This window comes from Coregonus clupeaformis, chromosome 12 (assembly GCF_020615455.1).
Source record: "Coregonus clupeaformis isolate EN_2021a chromosome 12, ASM2061545v1, whole genome shotgun sequence".
Classification (NCBI taxonomy): domain Eukaryota; kingdom Metazoa; phylum Chordata; class Actinopteri; order Salmoniformes; family Salmonidae; genus Coregonus; species Coregonus clupeaformis.
In genome coordinates, this window is record NC_059203.1 from 32,299,422 (window position 1) to 32,314,892 (window position 15,471).

Sequence of the window (15,471 nt, forward strand, 5' to 3'; positions counted from 1 at the left end):
AAGAATGAATGGGGCCATGTATCGGAGATTTTGAGTGAAAACCTCCTTCCATCAGCAAGGGCATTGAAGATGAAACGTGGCTGGGTCTTTCAGCATGACAATGATCCCAAACACACCGCCCGGGCAACGAAGGAGTGGCTTCGTAAGAAGCATTTCAAGGTCCTGGAGTGGCCTAGCCAGTCTCCAGATCTCAACCCCATAGAAAATCTTTGGAGGGAGTTGAAAGTCAGTGTTGCCCAGCGACAGCCCCAAAACATCACTGCTCTAGAGGAGATCTGCATGGAGGAATGGGCCAAAATACCAGCAACAGTGTGTGAAAACCTTGTGAAGACTTACAGAAAACGTTTGACCTGTGTCATTGCCAACAAAGGGTATATAACAAAGTATTGAGAAACTTTTGTTATTGACCAAATACTTATTTTCCACCATAATTTGCAAATAAATTCATTAAAAATCCTACAATGTGATTTTCTGGATTTTTTTTCCTCATTTTGTCTGTCATAGTTGACGTGTACCTATGATGAAAATTACAGGCCTCTCTCATCTTTTTAAGTGGGAGAACTTGCACAATTGGTGGCTGACTAAATATTATTTTTTTTCCTCACTGTATACTGCAGCAGGTAACTTTGATTGTAAACCACATCAAACCACGTCAACTGGGCGCAGCCTGTTCACAAAACTATATGGAGATATGGGATCAGAGTGTGACAATGTTCTATTTCACTCTGAGGCTTGGTGGTTATCTAGGGTGAGTGTTGAAAATAATTTTCACATTGAGAGAGGAACGGATGTAAAATAAACAACAAAAAAACATACTTGACTTTGTGTAATGACAAGAACATGTCTCCTTGCCTATGTAACAGACATATTTGGGAAACTGAGCGAACTGAACGCAAGCATGCAGGGGAAATACAAAAACATTCTAGAGACAAGTGACCGAATCAGTGGATTTAGAGGAAACAATTATTAATGGAGATTTAGTCGACTGGTCGATTGTTTGGTCGAAATGCTGTTGGTCGACCAAAGATATGTTTTCAGTTGAACAGTGGCAAATATATGACTACTTTTGACTACCAGTCAAAAGTTTAGACACCAACTCATTCAAGGGTTTTTCTTTATTTTTATGATTTGTTACATTGCAGAATGATAGTGAAGACAACAAAACTATGAAATAACACATATGGAATCATGTAGTAGTCCTTTTATATTTGAGATTCTTCAAATAGCCACCCATTGCCTTGATGACAGCTTTGCACACTCTTGGCATTCTCTCAACCAGCTTCATGAGATAGTCACCTGGAATACATTTCAATTAGCAGGTATGCCTACTTAAAAGTTAATTTGTGGAATGTATTTCCTTCCTAATGCTTTTGAGCCAATCAGTTGTGTTGTTACAAGGTAGGGGTGGTATACAGAATATAGCCCTATTTGGTACAAGACCAAGTCCATATTATGGCAAGAACAGCTCAAATAAGCAAAGAGAAACAACATTCCATTATTACTTTAAGATGTGAAGGTCAGTCAATATGGAACATTTGAAGAACTTTGGAAGTTTCTTCAAGTGCAGTCACAAAAACCATCAAGCGCTATGATGAAACTGGCTCTCATGAGGACCGCCACAGGAATGGAAGACCCAGAGTTACCTCTGCTGCAGAGGATAAGTTCATTACAGTTACCAAATAAATGCTTCACAGAGCTCAAACAGACACATCTCAGCATCAACTGTTCAGAGGAGACTGTGTGAATCAGGCCTTCATGGTCGAATTGCTGCAAAGAAACCACTACTAAAGGACATCAATAATAAGAAGAGACTTTCTTGGGCCAAGAAACACGAGCAATGGACATTAGACCGGTTGAAATGTGTCCTTTGGTCTAGAGTCCAAATCTGATATTCTTGGATCCAACCGCTGTGTCTTTGTGAGACGTGGTGTCGGTGAACGGATGATCTCCACATGTGTATTTCCCACCGTAAAGCATGAGGGTGGAGGTTTTATGGTGTGGTGGTGCTTTGCTAGTGACACTGTCTGTGATTTATTTAGAATTCAAGGCACACATAACCTGCATGGCTACCAAAGCATTCTTCAGTGATACGCCATCCCATCTGGGTTGGGCTTAGTGGCACTATAAGTTGTTTTTCAACAGGACAATGACCCAACAAACCACCAGGCTGTGTAAGGGCTATTTTACCAAGGAGAGTGATGGAGTGCTGTATCAGATGACCTGGCCTCCACAATCCCCCGACCTCAACCCAGTTGAGATGGTTTGGGATGAGTCGGACCGCAGAGTGAAGGAAAAGCAGCAAACAAGTGATCAGCATATGTGGGAACTCCTTCAAGACTGTTGGAAAAGCTTTCCAGGTGAAGCTGGTTTCGTTACAGCCTTATTCTGAAATCAATGATTTATTTTAATCCTCAGCAATCTACACACAATACCCCATATGGCAAAGTGAAAACAGGCTTTTAGAAATGTTTGAAAATCTATTAAAAATAAAAAATAAACATATCTTATATAAGTATTCAGACCCTTTGCTATGAGACTCAAAATTGAGCTCAGGTGCATCCTGTTTCCATTGATCATCCTTGATGTTTCTACAACTTGATTGGAGTCCACCTGTGGTAAATTAAATTGATTGTACATGATTTGGAAAGGCACACACCTGTCTATAAAAGTTCCCACAGTTGACAGTGCATGTCAGAGCAAAAACCAAGCCGTGAGGTCGAAGGAATTGTCCGTAGAGCTCAGAGACAGGATTGTGTTGAGGCACAGATCTGGGGAAGGGTACCAAAAAATGTCTGCAGCATTGAAGGTCCCCAAGAACACAGTGGCCTCCATCATTCTTAAATAGAAGGTTGGGACCACCAAGACTCTTTCTAGAGCTGGCCAAACTGAGCAATTGGGGGAGAAGTGCCTTGGTCAGGGAGGTGATCAAGAGCCCGATGGTCACTCTGACAGAGCTCCAGAGTTCCTCTGTGGAGATTGGAGATCCTTCCAGAAGGACAACCATCTCTGCAGCACTCCACCAATCAGGCCTTTGTGGTAGAGTGTCAAGACGGAAGCCACTCCTCAGTAAAAGGCACATAACAGCCCGCTTGGAGTTTGCCAAAAGGCACCTAAAGGACTCTCAGACCATGTGAAACAAGATTATCTGGTCTGATGAAACCAAGATTGAACTCTTTGGCCTGAATGCCAAGAGTCACATCTGGAGGAAACCTGGCACCATCCCTACGGTGAAGCATGGTGGTGGAAAATGTCCTTGTTTAGCCCAGCCAGAGCCCGGACTTGAACCTGATTTAACATCTCTGGAGAGACTTGAAAATAGCTGTGCAGTGTCACTCCCCATCTAACCTGACAGAGCTTGAGAGGATCTTTTGAGAAGAATGGGAGAAACTCCCCAAATACAGGTTTGTCAAGCTTGTAGCGTCATACCCAAGAAGACTCAAGGATGTAATCGCTGCCAAATGTGCTTCAACAAGGTACTGAGTAAAGGGTCTGAATACTTACGTAAATTTGATATTTCAATAATTAAAAAAATAGGAATGTGCTAAAATGTATTTATTATTATTATTATTATTATTATTATTATTATTATAATTTGTCATTAAGGGGTATTGTGTGTAGATTGATAAGGGGAACAAACTATTTAATCCATTTTAGAATAAGGTTGTAACGTAACAGAATGTGGAAAAATCAAGGTGTCTGAGTACTTTCCAAATGCACTGTATATATAAAATTATTATATATATATATATATATTTTTTTTATGGCACACGAGACACTTGTCTGATTCATGCATGTCTGAGTGGACTAATCCATTGCGGAGGCCGAGGGGATGGCACAGCCCATTACTCGAAGAGATGTGCTACTGAAAGTATCACCAGTTGTACATTTACCATTAATTCCCATAATTTTTACTCTACAATGTTTGTTTGGTTACAGTAATTTCTGTTAACGAATTCAATATATTATTAATAGTCTTACCGTTCTCATTGTAGTAGTGGACACGTTATTTGCAGAGTGCACAACCTAGGCTACACCAGATTTGGTTTATTTCATTATATTTACAAGTTGTAAATGTATTAATTATTTTGTTAGGACCGCTCCTATCAATCTTGACTAAAGACACACACCTGATTACGCATAGAAGTAGGCCTAGGCTACCTGGCCTGAGCACAAATGTGTTAATGTGCCCATTTGGGGATCTGATGCTATTTCTGATTGTCTTAACTCACCATCACTGTGGAGCTTCTCAAAGTCATTTTTTCTTCACCTCAAACAGCAAGTAAACAAAGTCTGTTTTTACATCCATTGACAGTATTTCCTCAACATAGCCTATTTGACAAATATTTCCAGCTCTCTCTCTTTCGATAACCACTCAACATGAAAGGGGGGAAAAGGTCATGCTCTGATCCAGTGGAAACGTCATAAAATAGGCCTACCTGATTACTTCTTATCCCTTGTGCAAATAGCCTACAGCTGTGTATGTCTGTCCGGAGCTCACTGGTACTGGGGAAACTTTGAGGGCCCAGAATATTGTATACAGCGTTGCAAGTTTGCTAGCATAAGCTTTGGGCTGGACCAAGTTAATAGTTACAATTGTTGCAATGTTACAAGGAAGGCCCTAAAAGTCCCTAAAAGACTGTTCTCTCTGCTACCGCACGGCAAGTGGTACCGGAGCGCCAAGTCTAGGTCCAAAAGGCTTCTTAACAGCTTCTAACCTCAAGCCATAAAACTCCTGAACAGCTAATCATGGCTACCTGGACTATTTGCATAGCGTCTGCTAAATGGCATATTAAAGATGTAATCCAGAGACGGGTGTTTTATACAACAGCCTCGTGTTCTCTTTTCGACTCTCTCCGCATTTGGCAATCATCTCTCTGCTTCCACCAGGCATTCCGCTGATTTCAAAACTCGGTCAACATCTTCCGTCACAACAACACTGTTGATCACTGTTTCTTCCCCCATCGCTGTCATCAGAAGACTCTACAATGTCTGGTTCAATGAAAATGTTTTTACCTAAATCAGGGATTTCCCCATCTGATTCATTTTCAGATTCAGAGAGAGTCAGCATGGCAGGATCGTCCTCCAGAAAGTAGTCCATCACAACTTTTTCCCACTAATCTTTGTCGATAGCACCTGATAACTTCAGGGCAGCAATGTTGAGAGCAGTAGCAACACTTTTTCAGTTCTTCATGATATATTTCAAAGAAAAAACGGTAGAAAGGATTATCTACACATACTGAGCAGCTCATGTTATAGACAGAAGCATGCTACATGGCAGACCAATCTGAACATGTCCAGACAATCCATTATCTCAGCCAATCATGGCTTGTGGTAAGGTTCCTGTATTTTTCACGGGCTAAACCAACTAGGCTCATAATTTAACTTTGTATTTACTAAATGGCATACAAGTTTGGTATGAAGGCACATGAAAGTTCACATGTTCCAGAAGGCATTTCTGCAAAAATGTTGATTAAAACTGTCAAATGTGTCTCCTGTGAAATAGTGACATACACCTAGCTTCTTGAGACGGGTCACAAATATCAATCCAGGTTGGATGTGACAGCAGATATGAGGTGCATACTGTCGACCACGCCCCTTGACTTTTAGAATCTCTGACGCGACATGCATCAAGCACACCAATCTCATTAGTGGTGGTGAGATAAGTCAGCAAGAGTAAAGAATGTGAATGAACAGTTATGTCAGAATGATCTATATCTAGAATAAATTATTTATCTCAAGTGTTTGAAAAAGGTGCTCTCCCTCGCAAAATGTCACTGTCGGCTCCTTTCTTGGGGCAATCAGGAATCTGAAATGAGATTGATTGTGCACATGTTTGTATGGACTTTGTCAGCAAAGCATGTGTGTCATCTCATGTACTGTTCATACACTGATGTGAAACACACCTTTTTATCACAGACCGATTTATAAGTGAAAATGCCGGTTGGAACCAGGACCAGAACCAGGCAGGTCGCCTAAACAAGGGATTTTACATCTATATAAGAGTTAAGAACACTTTCCTAATATTGAGTTGAACCCCCCCCTCCTTTTTGCCCTCAGAACAGCCTCAATTCATCGGGGCATGGACTCTACAAGGTGTCAAAAGCGTTCCACATGGATGCTGACCCATGTTGACTCCAACGCTTCCCACTGTTGTGTAATGTTGGCTGTATGTCCTTTGGGTGTTGGACCATTCTTGATACACACAGGAAACTGTTGAGTGTGAAAGAAGTTGGTAGAGCATGGCGCTTGCAACGCCAGGGTTGTGGGTTCGTTCCCCATGGGGGGCCAGTATGAAAATGTATGCACTCACTAACTGTAAGTCGCTCTGGATAAGAGTGTCTGCTAAAATGACCCCCCAAAAAATTAAGCAGCAGCGTTGCAGTTCTTGAGACAAACCGGTGCCTGGCACGTACTACCATACCCCGTTCAAAGGCACTTTAATCTTGTCTTTCCCATTCACCCTCAAGGCTTAAAAATCCTTATTTAACCTGTCTCCTCCTTTTATTCTACACTGATTGAAGTGGATTTAACAAGTGACATCAATAAGGGATCATAGCTTTCTATGTCATGGAAAGAGCAGGTGTTCCTAATGTGTTGTACACTCAGTGTATATATCTATTTTTGTCACGCTTCTTCTCACATCTCCCCTCCTTTCTTGCGATCGCTCTCTCCCCCCCCCCCTCCTCTCTCTCCTTCTGTCTCTCACCATTCTCTTTCTCTCCAATTCTCTCTGCCCTGTATCTCTCTATCTCTCTCTCTCGCTCTCTCTCTCTCTCTCTCTCTCTCTCTCTCTCTCTCTCTCTCTCTCTCTCTCTCTCTCTCTCTCTCGCTCTCTCTCTCTCGCTCTCTCTCTCTCGCTCTCTCTCTCTCGCTCTCTCTCTCTCGCTCTCTCTCTCTCGCTCTCTCTCTCTCGCTCTCTCTCTCTCGCTCTCTCGCTCTCTCGCTCTCTCTCTCTCGCTCTCTCGCTCTCGCTCTCTTCTCTCTCTCTCTCTCAATTCAATTCCATTTAAGGGCTTTATTGGCATGGGAAATGTATGTTAACATTGCCAAAGCAAGTGAAGTAGATAGGAAAGAAAAGTGAAATAAACAATAAATATTAACAGTAAACATTACACTCAGAAGTTCCAAAAGAATAAAGGCATTTCAAATGTCTATATACAGTGTTGTAAAAATTTGCAAATAGTTAAAGTACAAATGGGAAAATAAATAAACATAAATATGGGTTGTATTTACAATGGTGTTTCTTGTGGCAACAGGTCACAAATATTGCTGCTGTGTTTTTCACCCAGTAGATAAGGGAGTTAATCAAAATTGCGTTAGTTTTTTAATTCTTTGTGGATCTCTGTAATCTGAGGGAAATATGTGTCTCTAATATGGTCATACATTTGGCAGGAGGTTAGGAAGTGCAGCTCAGTTTCCACCTCATTTTGTGGGAAGTGTGCACATAGCCTGTCTTCTCTTGAGAGCCAGGTCTGCCTACGGTGGCCTTTCTCAATAGCAAGGCTATGCTCACTGAGTCTGTACATAGTCAAAGCTTTCCTTAAGTTTGGGTCAGTCACAGTGGTCAGGTATTCTGCCACTGTGTACTCTCTGTTTAGGGCCAAATAGCATTCTAGTTTGCTCTGTTTTTTTGTTAATTCTTTCCAATGTGTCAAGTAATTCTCTTTTAGTTTTCTCATGATTTTGTTGGGTCTAATTGTGTTGTTGTCTCTCTCTCCCTCTCTCTCTCTCTCTCTCTCTCTCTCCCCTACCCCTCTCTATCTCTTTCTCCTCCCCCTCTCTCTCTCTCTTGCCTCCTCTCTCTCTCTCTTGCATTTTGTTATTCTAAAATTGATTAAATTGTTTTTTTCCCCTCATCAATCTACACACAATACCCCATAATGACAAAGCAAAAACAGGTTTTAGACATTTTTGCAAATGTATAATAATAAAAGAAATGGAAATATCACATTTACATAAGTATTCAGACCCGTTACTTAGTACTTTGTTGAAGTACCTTTGGCAGCGACTACAGCCTCAAGTCTTATTGGGTATGACGCTACAAGCTTGGCACACCTACATTTGTGGAGTTTCTCCCATTCTTCTCTGCAGTTCCTCTAAAGCTCTGTCAGGTTGGAAGGGAAGTGTTGCTGCACAGCTATTTTCAGGTTTCTCCAGAGATGTTTGATCGGGTTATTCACCGCAGTCTGAAGTCCTGAGTACTCTAGAGCAGGTCTTCATCAAGCATCTCTCTATACTTTTCTCTGTTCAACTTTGCCTCGATCCTGACTAATCTTCCAGTCCCTGCCACTGAAAAACATCCCCACAGCATGATAGTGCCACCACCATGCTTCACTGTAGGGATGGTGCCAGGTTTCCTCCAGATATGACGCTTGGCATTCAGGCCAAAGAGTTCAATCTTGGTTTCATCAGACCAGAGAATCTTGTTTCTCATGGTCTGAGTGTCTTTAGGTGCCTTTTGGCAAACTTCAAGTGGGCTGTCATGTGCCTTTTACTGAGGAGTGGCTTCCGACTGGCCACTCTAGCATAAAGGCCGGATTGATGGAGTGCTGCAAAGATGGTTGTCCTTCTGGAAGGTTCTCCCATCTCCAAAGAGGAACTCTAGATCTCTGTCAGAGTGACCATCGGGTTCTTGGTCATCTCCCTGACCAAGGCCCTTCACCCCCGATTGCTCAGTTTGGCCGGGTGGCCAGCTCTAGGAAGAGTCTTGGTGGTTCCAAACTTCTTCCATTTAAGAATGATGAAGGGTACTGTGTTCTTGGGGACTTAAAATGCTGCAGACATTTTTTGGATCACTTCCCAAGATCTGTGCCTCGACACAATCCTGTCTCAGACTCTACGGACAATTCCTTCGACCTCATGGCTTGGTTTTTGCTGTGACATTCACTGTCAACTGTGGGACCTTTTATAGACAGGTGTGTGCCTTTCCAAATGTCCATCAATTGAATTTACCACAGGTGGATTCCAATGCAAGTGAATGGCGCCGGAGAAGGTGGGTGACGTTTTACAGCCCTCTAACCAATTGTACTATTATGTGTGTTTTTTTGCGTTATTTGTAATTTATTTTGTAAATAATGTTTCTGCCATCGTCTCTTATAACCAAAAAGAGCTTCTGGATATCAGGAAAGCGATTACTCACCTCATATTGGACGAAGATTTTTTCTTCAACGAGTCGGACGCGAAGGATATCGTACAGACACCCGACAAGGCCCAAATCCCCGTCATTCACAGGAGAAAGAGGACGTAGGTCGGGGTGCCTCGTAAGGATACTACGGCAAATGAGTAAACTGCCTCTTCCATCAATTCAACTAGCCAATCTTCAATCATTGGAAAATAAATTAGATGACCTAAGAGTATGATTATCCTACCAACGGGACATTAAAAACTGTAATATCTTATGTTTCACTGAGTCGTGGCTGAACGACGACATGGACAATATACAGCTAGCGGGCTATACGCTACATCGGCAGGATAGAACTGCTGACTCCGGTAAGACAAGGGGTGGTGGTATGTGTATATTTGTAAACAACAGCTGGTGCACAAAATCAAATACTAAGGAAGTCTCGAGGTTTTGTATATTATGATAAGCTGTAGACCACCCTATTTACCAAGAGTTTTCATCTATATTTTTAATAGCTGTCTATTTACCACCACAAACCAATGTTGGCATTAAGATTGCACTCAATGAGCTGTATAAGGCCATAAGCAAACAGGAAAACACTCATTCAGAGGCAGCACTCCTAGTGGCCGGGGACTTTAATGCAGGGAAACTCAAATCAGTTCTACCTAATTTCTACCAGCATGTCAAATGTGCAACCAGAGGAAAAAAAAACTCTAGACCACATTTACTCCACACACAGAGACACATACAAAGCTGTCCCTCGCCCTCCATTTGGCAAATCTGACCATAACTCTATCCTCCTGATTCCTGCTTATAAGCAAAAACTAAAGCAGGAAGCACCAGTGACTTGGTTAATAAAAAGTGGTCAGATGATGCAGATGCTAAACTACAGGACTGTTTTGCCAGCACACCTACTCATTAAGGGTTTTTCTTTATTTTTACTATTTTCTGTATTGTAGCGTAATAGTGAAGACATCCCTTGAATGAGTAGGTGTGTCCAAACTTTTGACTGGTACTGTATATAGAAGAGAGACACTCACACTTACACACATATACACACACACTCTCTAATTGTCGTCTCATTAAATGCATTTGGCTGGTGTCGAAAGGTGTTTTGCTCTCATCTGTGAGGTGCAGATTATCTTATCCACCAGACACTTGTTTTTCCTCCGTCCCCGACATGGCGAGACATTGGAACTATCAACTGAAGTATCAGAGTTGATGGGAGAGGAGAATATACAGTATCTATCAATATATTTGACCTTAAATAACAGCTTTCTGTCATCTGTCTGTCATGGTTTCACACTTCAAACTATTGGATGGAAATTCAATAGGCAGTCTACGAGTGAGATTAGGCCTTTGTCTTGTGCTGCAAGAATTGCAATGTTTAGAATGGTCATATTAAACATGTGTAGTTTTAAACCAAAAGGAAGTCAACTGCATGTACATTCAAATGCTACAACTGAATGGTGTTTTGCCTTGACCCTGAAATTCCTGGTAACTGGCTTTGATTGACTAGGGTCTTTTCAGATTTATGTCATATGCACACAAGTGAATTAATGTACTGTATGTGGACTTCATCTCCCACAATGCCCATCTTCTTCCTGCCTGTTTAGCTGTAGGCGGCAAAGCCCCAAGGCAGCAGTTGAGTAAAACAAACAAGTGGGCTAGAGGAAGGCCCCTTAAGCCTGCCATAGAGCAGGGGTAGGAAACTTGGATGTACTCCACCAAAAATACCCACACACACACACACACACACACACACACACACACACACACTTGTCTGTGTTTAGCCCAATCCAATCATGTGGGTGTTTGTTTATGATCCTAATCGTTTTTCCCGACAGCTGTGTAAGTTTGCCAGCAGGGACAGTCATGGAAAGTGGAATGAGTCAAAATATAGGCTAAAGGAAAGTGTGTATATGTGATGATCAGAAAGTCTCATTGTCTGGAAACTGCAATGGGGGTTCCCCAGGGATCTGTCTTAGGGCCTTTAGTATTTAGCTTATTCACATGTGACCTTTTTATAGCAAATAATGTTTTATTTTGTCTTCCCCTGGTTTTGGCTGGTGGTGTCACAAATTTTTATGGATTAACGATGAAATACAAGACTAATACTTTGAATGTAAATGTAACATTATCTTGCTGTAAAAAGCACCACAATATCAAAACACAGCCGAAATATAAAAATGCAGGGCGCGTAAATTTTTTGATTGCCGTTGCATTTGTGTTTAGAGAGTGGGAGAACGCTGTCACACTCTTTTCACCTAGAATGCCGGCAGCCCAACATTTCTCAACTACGCTCTTTTCTCCTTTAAAGAAGTCAAGACTTCAAACATCATTATACAACTTGATCTAGCTCCCTGCTCAAATTTCCATCATCGTCCGAGGCTGCAGGCAATTAATTAACTGGGATGTTGTCAAGGGTTGGGAGACACGTGAAACTGAGCTGGTTGTTGGTGTGAACGGATCTCTCTCTCTGACTCTGATGCAGGGAGGGGCAAGTCAGAATGCAGCTCTGCAGAGGGAGGATGTATTTTTCTCCTTCTCTCATTTTGCTCTCCTATTTTTCTGACTTTCCTTCTCTATATCCTCTGCCTTCCCTCTCTCTATATCCTCTGCCTTCCCTCTCTCTCTCTTTTTGTGTATGGATGTTTTTGCTTTCTCTCCCTCTTTACCCTCCCCTTCTATTGATGCCTGTTCCTCCCGGCTCCAATCCATTCCCTCTCTCTTTTACCTCCATCTATGTCTCTCTTCCTCCATCTTTTTTTCTCTCCCCCTCTCAATCTTTTTCCTCACACTCCCTCTGCCTCTTCATCCTACCCCCACCATCTCCCTCCCTACTTCCCTCCCTCCCTGCTAGTTCATTATTGTCAGTGTGTTGTCAGCAGGCTGGTGTTCTCTCCGTTGTAATCCCCTGTTCATTATGAGCTCATTGTTGGACCGGGTTCAGATGTTGGAGGAGGCTAATAAGCAAATGAACAAACACACCATTGTCTATTGGACCCAGGAGAACACTGTTGCACTAATGCACAACAGAACAGCTTACTGCATACTAGCACTTCAGGCAGATGTATTGTACTGGTATGTGTAAGTTGTGTTGGTACGTTTCTGATATGTTTAGGGCAGCCTACCTCTAACATCTCCTCAGGGACTGCCAGTCATTCAATTTATTTGAACTATACCAGGGCTAGCACACCTGATTCAACTTGTCAACTAATCATCCAGCCCTTGACTACTTGAATCAGGTGAGCTAGTTCAGGGCTACAACAAAAGTGTGTAATGTCTGGGGGTCCCAGAGGAGAGGTTTAAGAAGCACTGGTTTAGGGTGTAGTTCTCAGAGGATTTTGTATGGGACTAGTATCACTGATGCTGCAACTGATTTAAAGTTGCAACTTTTGTTTTACTCCTTTAGCAGACAATATTTGTTTGTAAAATGTGTATCTGCAGTAGTGTGTATTCATCTGCCTTTGTTTCATTTACATGACTGAGTGAACTGGTTATATGGCATTGGTCTAAAAAGCAGGGGCGGTTCCGCTCGCTAAAAATCACATTGTGCAACTGTTCCCAAGTTCTGTTGAGTTGGCGTTGATGATGTATGCACTTCTGCCAAAGTGTGGTATAAACACTATAATGAATTAATTTGTACACACACACACACACACACACACACACACACACACACACACACACACACACACACACACACACACACTTTCTCTGGACCCCTAAGGCTTTCCACCCCAGTAATAGAGGACAATATAGTGTTTCCAGATGATCTAAGCCATCATTTCATCTCTGGTGAATGTTGCGGAATGGACTTTCTCAAACATTGTCACACTAGTTCATTACCAGACAATAGAGTCCACACATGGTTAAACTCCATTTCAATCTCTTTGTTCCGTCTTTGTGGATGAAACCACGCTGTGTTATCACAAGTGCAGTGCTTTATAGGGTTGGTACTCATAATATGGCATGCTGTCTATGTTATAAAAGGCATTATGTCATGTTAGAAGAGTGTTATGTACCATTACATACATTTTGTTTCCATCTCTTTCACTCGTTCTTTTTTATGCAACTCTTTTGAGTATCATGTCAAGTCGTAAGCCAATATTATACTGTCACAAAGACTACTTGACATGGTCTTTGAACAACCAAGTAACCCAAACCTCTGTCCATCCCTCCATCCCTCCATACAATCATCCCTTCATCCATTCATCCCTCCATCCCTTTATCCCTCCATCCCTCCATCCCTTCATCCCTCCAACCCTTCATCCATCCATCCATCAATCCATTCATCCCTTCATCCCTTCATCCATCCATCCCTCCATCCATCCATCCCTCCCTTCATCCATCCATCCCTTCATCCATCCATCCCTTCATCCACCCATCCCTTCATCCCTCCATCCCTTCATCCACCCATCCCTTCATCCACCCATCCCTTCATACCTCCATCCCTTCATCCCTCCCTCCATCCTTCCAGCCCTCCCTCCTTTCATCTCTCCCTCCATCAAGACACCGGATCAGATAAAAGCATTAAAACGACATGACAATACATGAAGAAACATATTTCTCTTAATGTCTTTTTTTTGTCTGATTATTCTGTCCGTACTTCTCTCTCTCTCCCCTCCAGGACTGTCCCCAGATCCTGCCCTCTACCCAGATTTACATCCCTGTGGGCGTGACCAAGCCAATCACCCTGGCCGCCCGCAACCTGCCCCAGCCCCAGTCTGGCCAGAAGAACTACGAGTGTGTGTTCCACGTGCAAGGAGAGGTGCACAGCATCACCGCCCTGCGCTTCAACAGTACCAGCATCCAGTGTCAGAAGACCTCGGTGAGTTAACACACTCTCATGGTTTTGTTCCGGCCCAGCACTAGCACAACACATTCAAAAAAGTAAAAACTAGGCAATTAGATCGAGTTTCAGAAGACCTTGGGGAGTTAATGTTCTTTCATGGTTTTGTTCCGGCCCAGCACTAACACAACACATTCAAAAAAGCAAAAACTAGGTAATTAGATCGAGTTCCATAAGACCTTGGGGAGCTAACACTCTGAGACACTTATGACCGGTGCAGGTTTTTGTTCCAGCCCATCACTAACACACCTGATATAATAAACCAAATGCTTGCGATTGGTTTTATTAACAGTGCTCATGACTAGGAGTTTGGCCAGTGTTTAGATTGTAGGCATGCAGAGAATAAGCGTGAGCACAACTAGAGGGCCTGCTGAAGGGTGTGTTGGAAGGATATTTGGGTCGTTTGGTGTGCACATGCATGGGCTCATCTGTCAGTCAGAGGATTACAGTAGCAAATGAGGAAATGTGTGTGTGTGTTAAATGGTGCTGCGCTTCACTGAGGCTGAAAATTTGGAGAGGAAGCCTGTCGTCTCTGAACCTTTCTCTCTCTCTCTCTCTCTCTCTCTCTCTCTCTCTCTCTCTCTCTCTCTCTCTCTCTCTCTCTCTCTCTCTCTCTCTCTCTCTCTCTCTCTCTCTCTCTCTCTCTCTCTCTCTCTCTCTCTCTCTCTCTCTCTCCCTCTCTCTCTCTCTCTCTCTCTCTCTCTCTCTCTCTCTCTCTCTCTCTCTCTCTCTCTCTCTCTCTCTCTCTCTCTCTCTCTCTCTCTCTCTCTCTCTCTCTCTCTCTCTCTCTCTCTCTCTCTCTCTCTCTCTCTCTCTCTCTCTCTCTCTCTCTCTCTCTCTCTCTCTCAATTTCAATTTAAGGGGCTTTATTAGCATGGGAAACATATGTTTACATTGCCAACACAAGTGAAATAGATCATAAACAAAAATGAAATAAAAAATGAACAGTAAACATTACTCTCACAAAAGTTCCATAATAATAAAGACATTTCAAATGTCATATTATGTCTATATATGGTGTTGTAACAATGTGCAAATAGTTAAAGTACAAAAGAGAAAATAAATATGGGTTGTATTTACAGTGGTGTTGTTCTTCACTGGTTGCCCTTTTCTTATGGTAACAGGTCACAAATCTTGCTGCTGTGATGGCACACTGTGATATTTCACCCAGTAGATATGGGAGTTTATCCAAATTGGGTTTGTTTTTGAATTATTTGTGGGTCTGTGTAATCTGAGGGTAATATGTCTCTCTAATATGGTCATACATTTGGCAGGAGGTTAAGAAGTGCAGCTCAGTTTCCACCCCATTTTGTGGGCAAGGTGCACATAGCATGTCTTCTCTTGAGAGCCAGGTCTGCCTACGGCGGCCTTTCTCAATAGCAAGGCTATGCTCACTGAGTCTGTACATAGTCAAAGCTTTCCCTAAGTTTGGGTCAGTCACAGTGGTCAGGTATTCTGCAACTGTGTACTCTCTGTTTAGGGCCAAATAGCATTC

General features: G+C 42.4%; 1 protein-coding gene across 1 annotated transcript in view; it reads left to right on the forward strand.

Annotated features, from left to right (window-relative positions):
* Positions 1-15,471, forward strand: part of LOC121551550 (plexin-A1-like) — a 347,386-nt gene that overhangs the window by 211,280 nt on the left and 120,635 nt on the right. Inside the window, exon 10 of the mRNA XM_045223805.1 lies at positions 13,755-13,955. Within this exon, the coding sequence (XP_045079740.1) occupies positions 13,755-13,955 (201 nt within the window). The remainder of the gene's footprint in view (positions 1-13,754; positions 13,956-15,471) is intronic.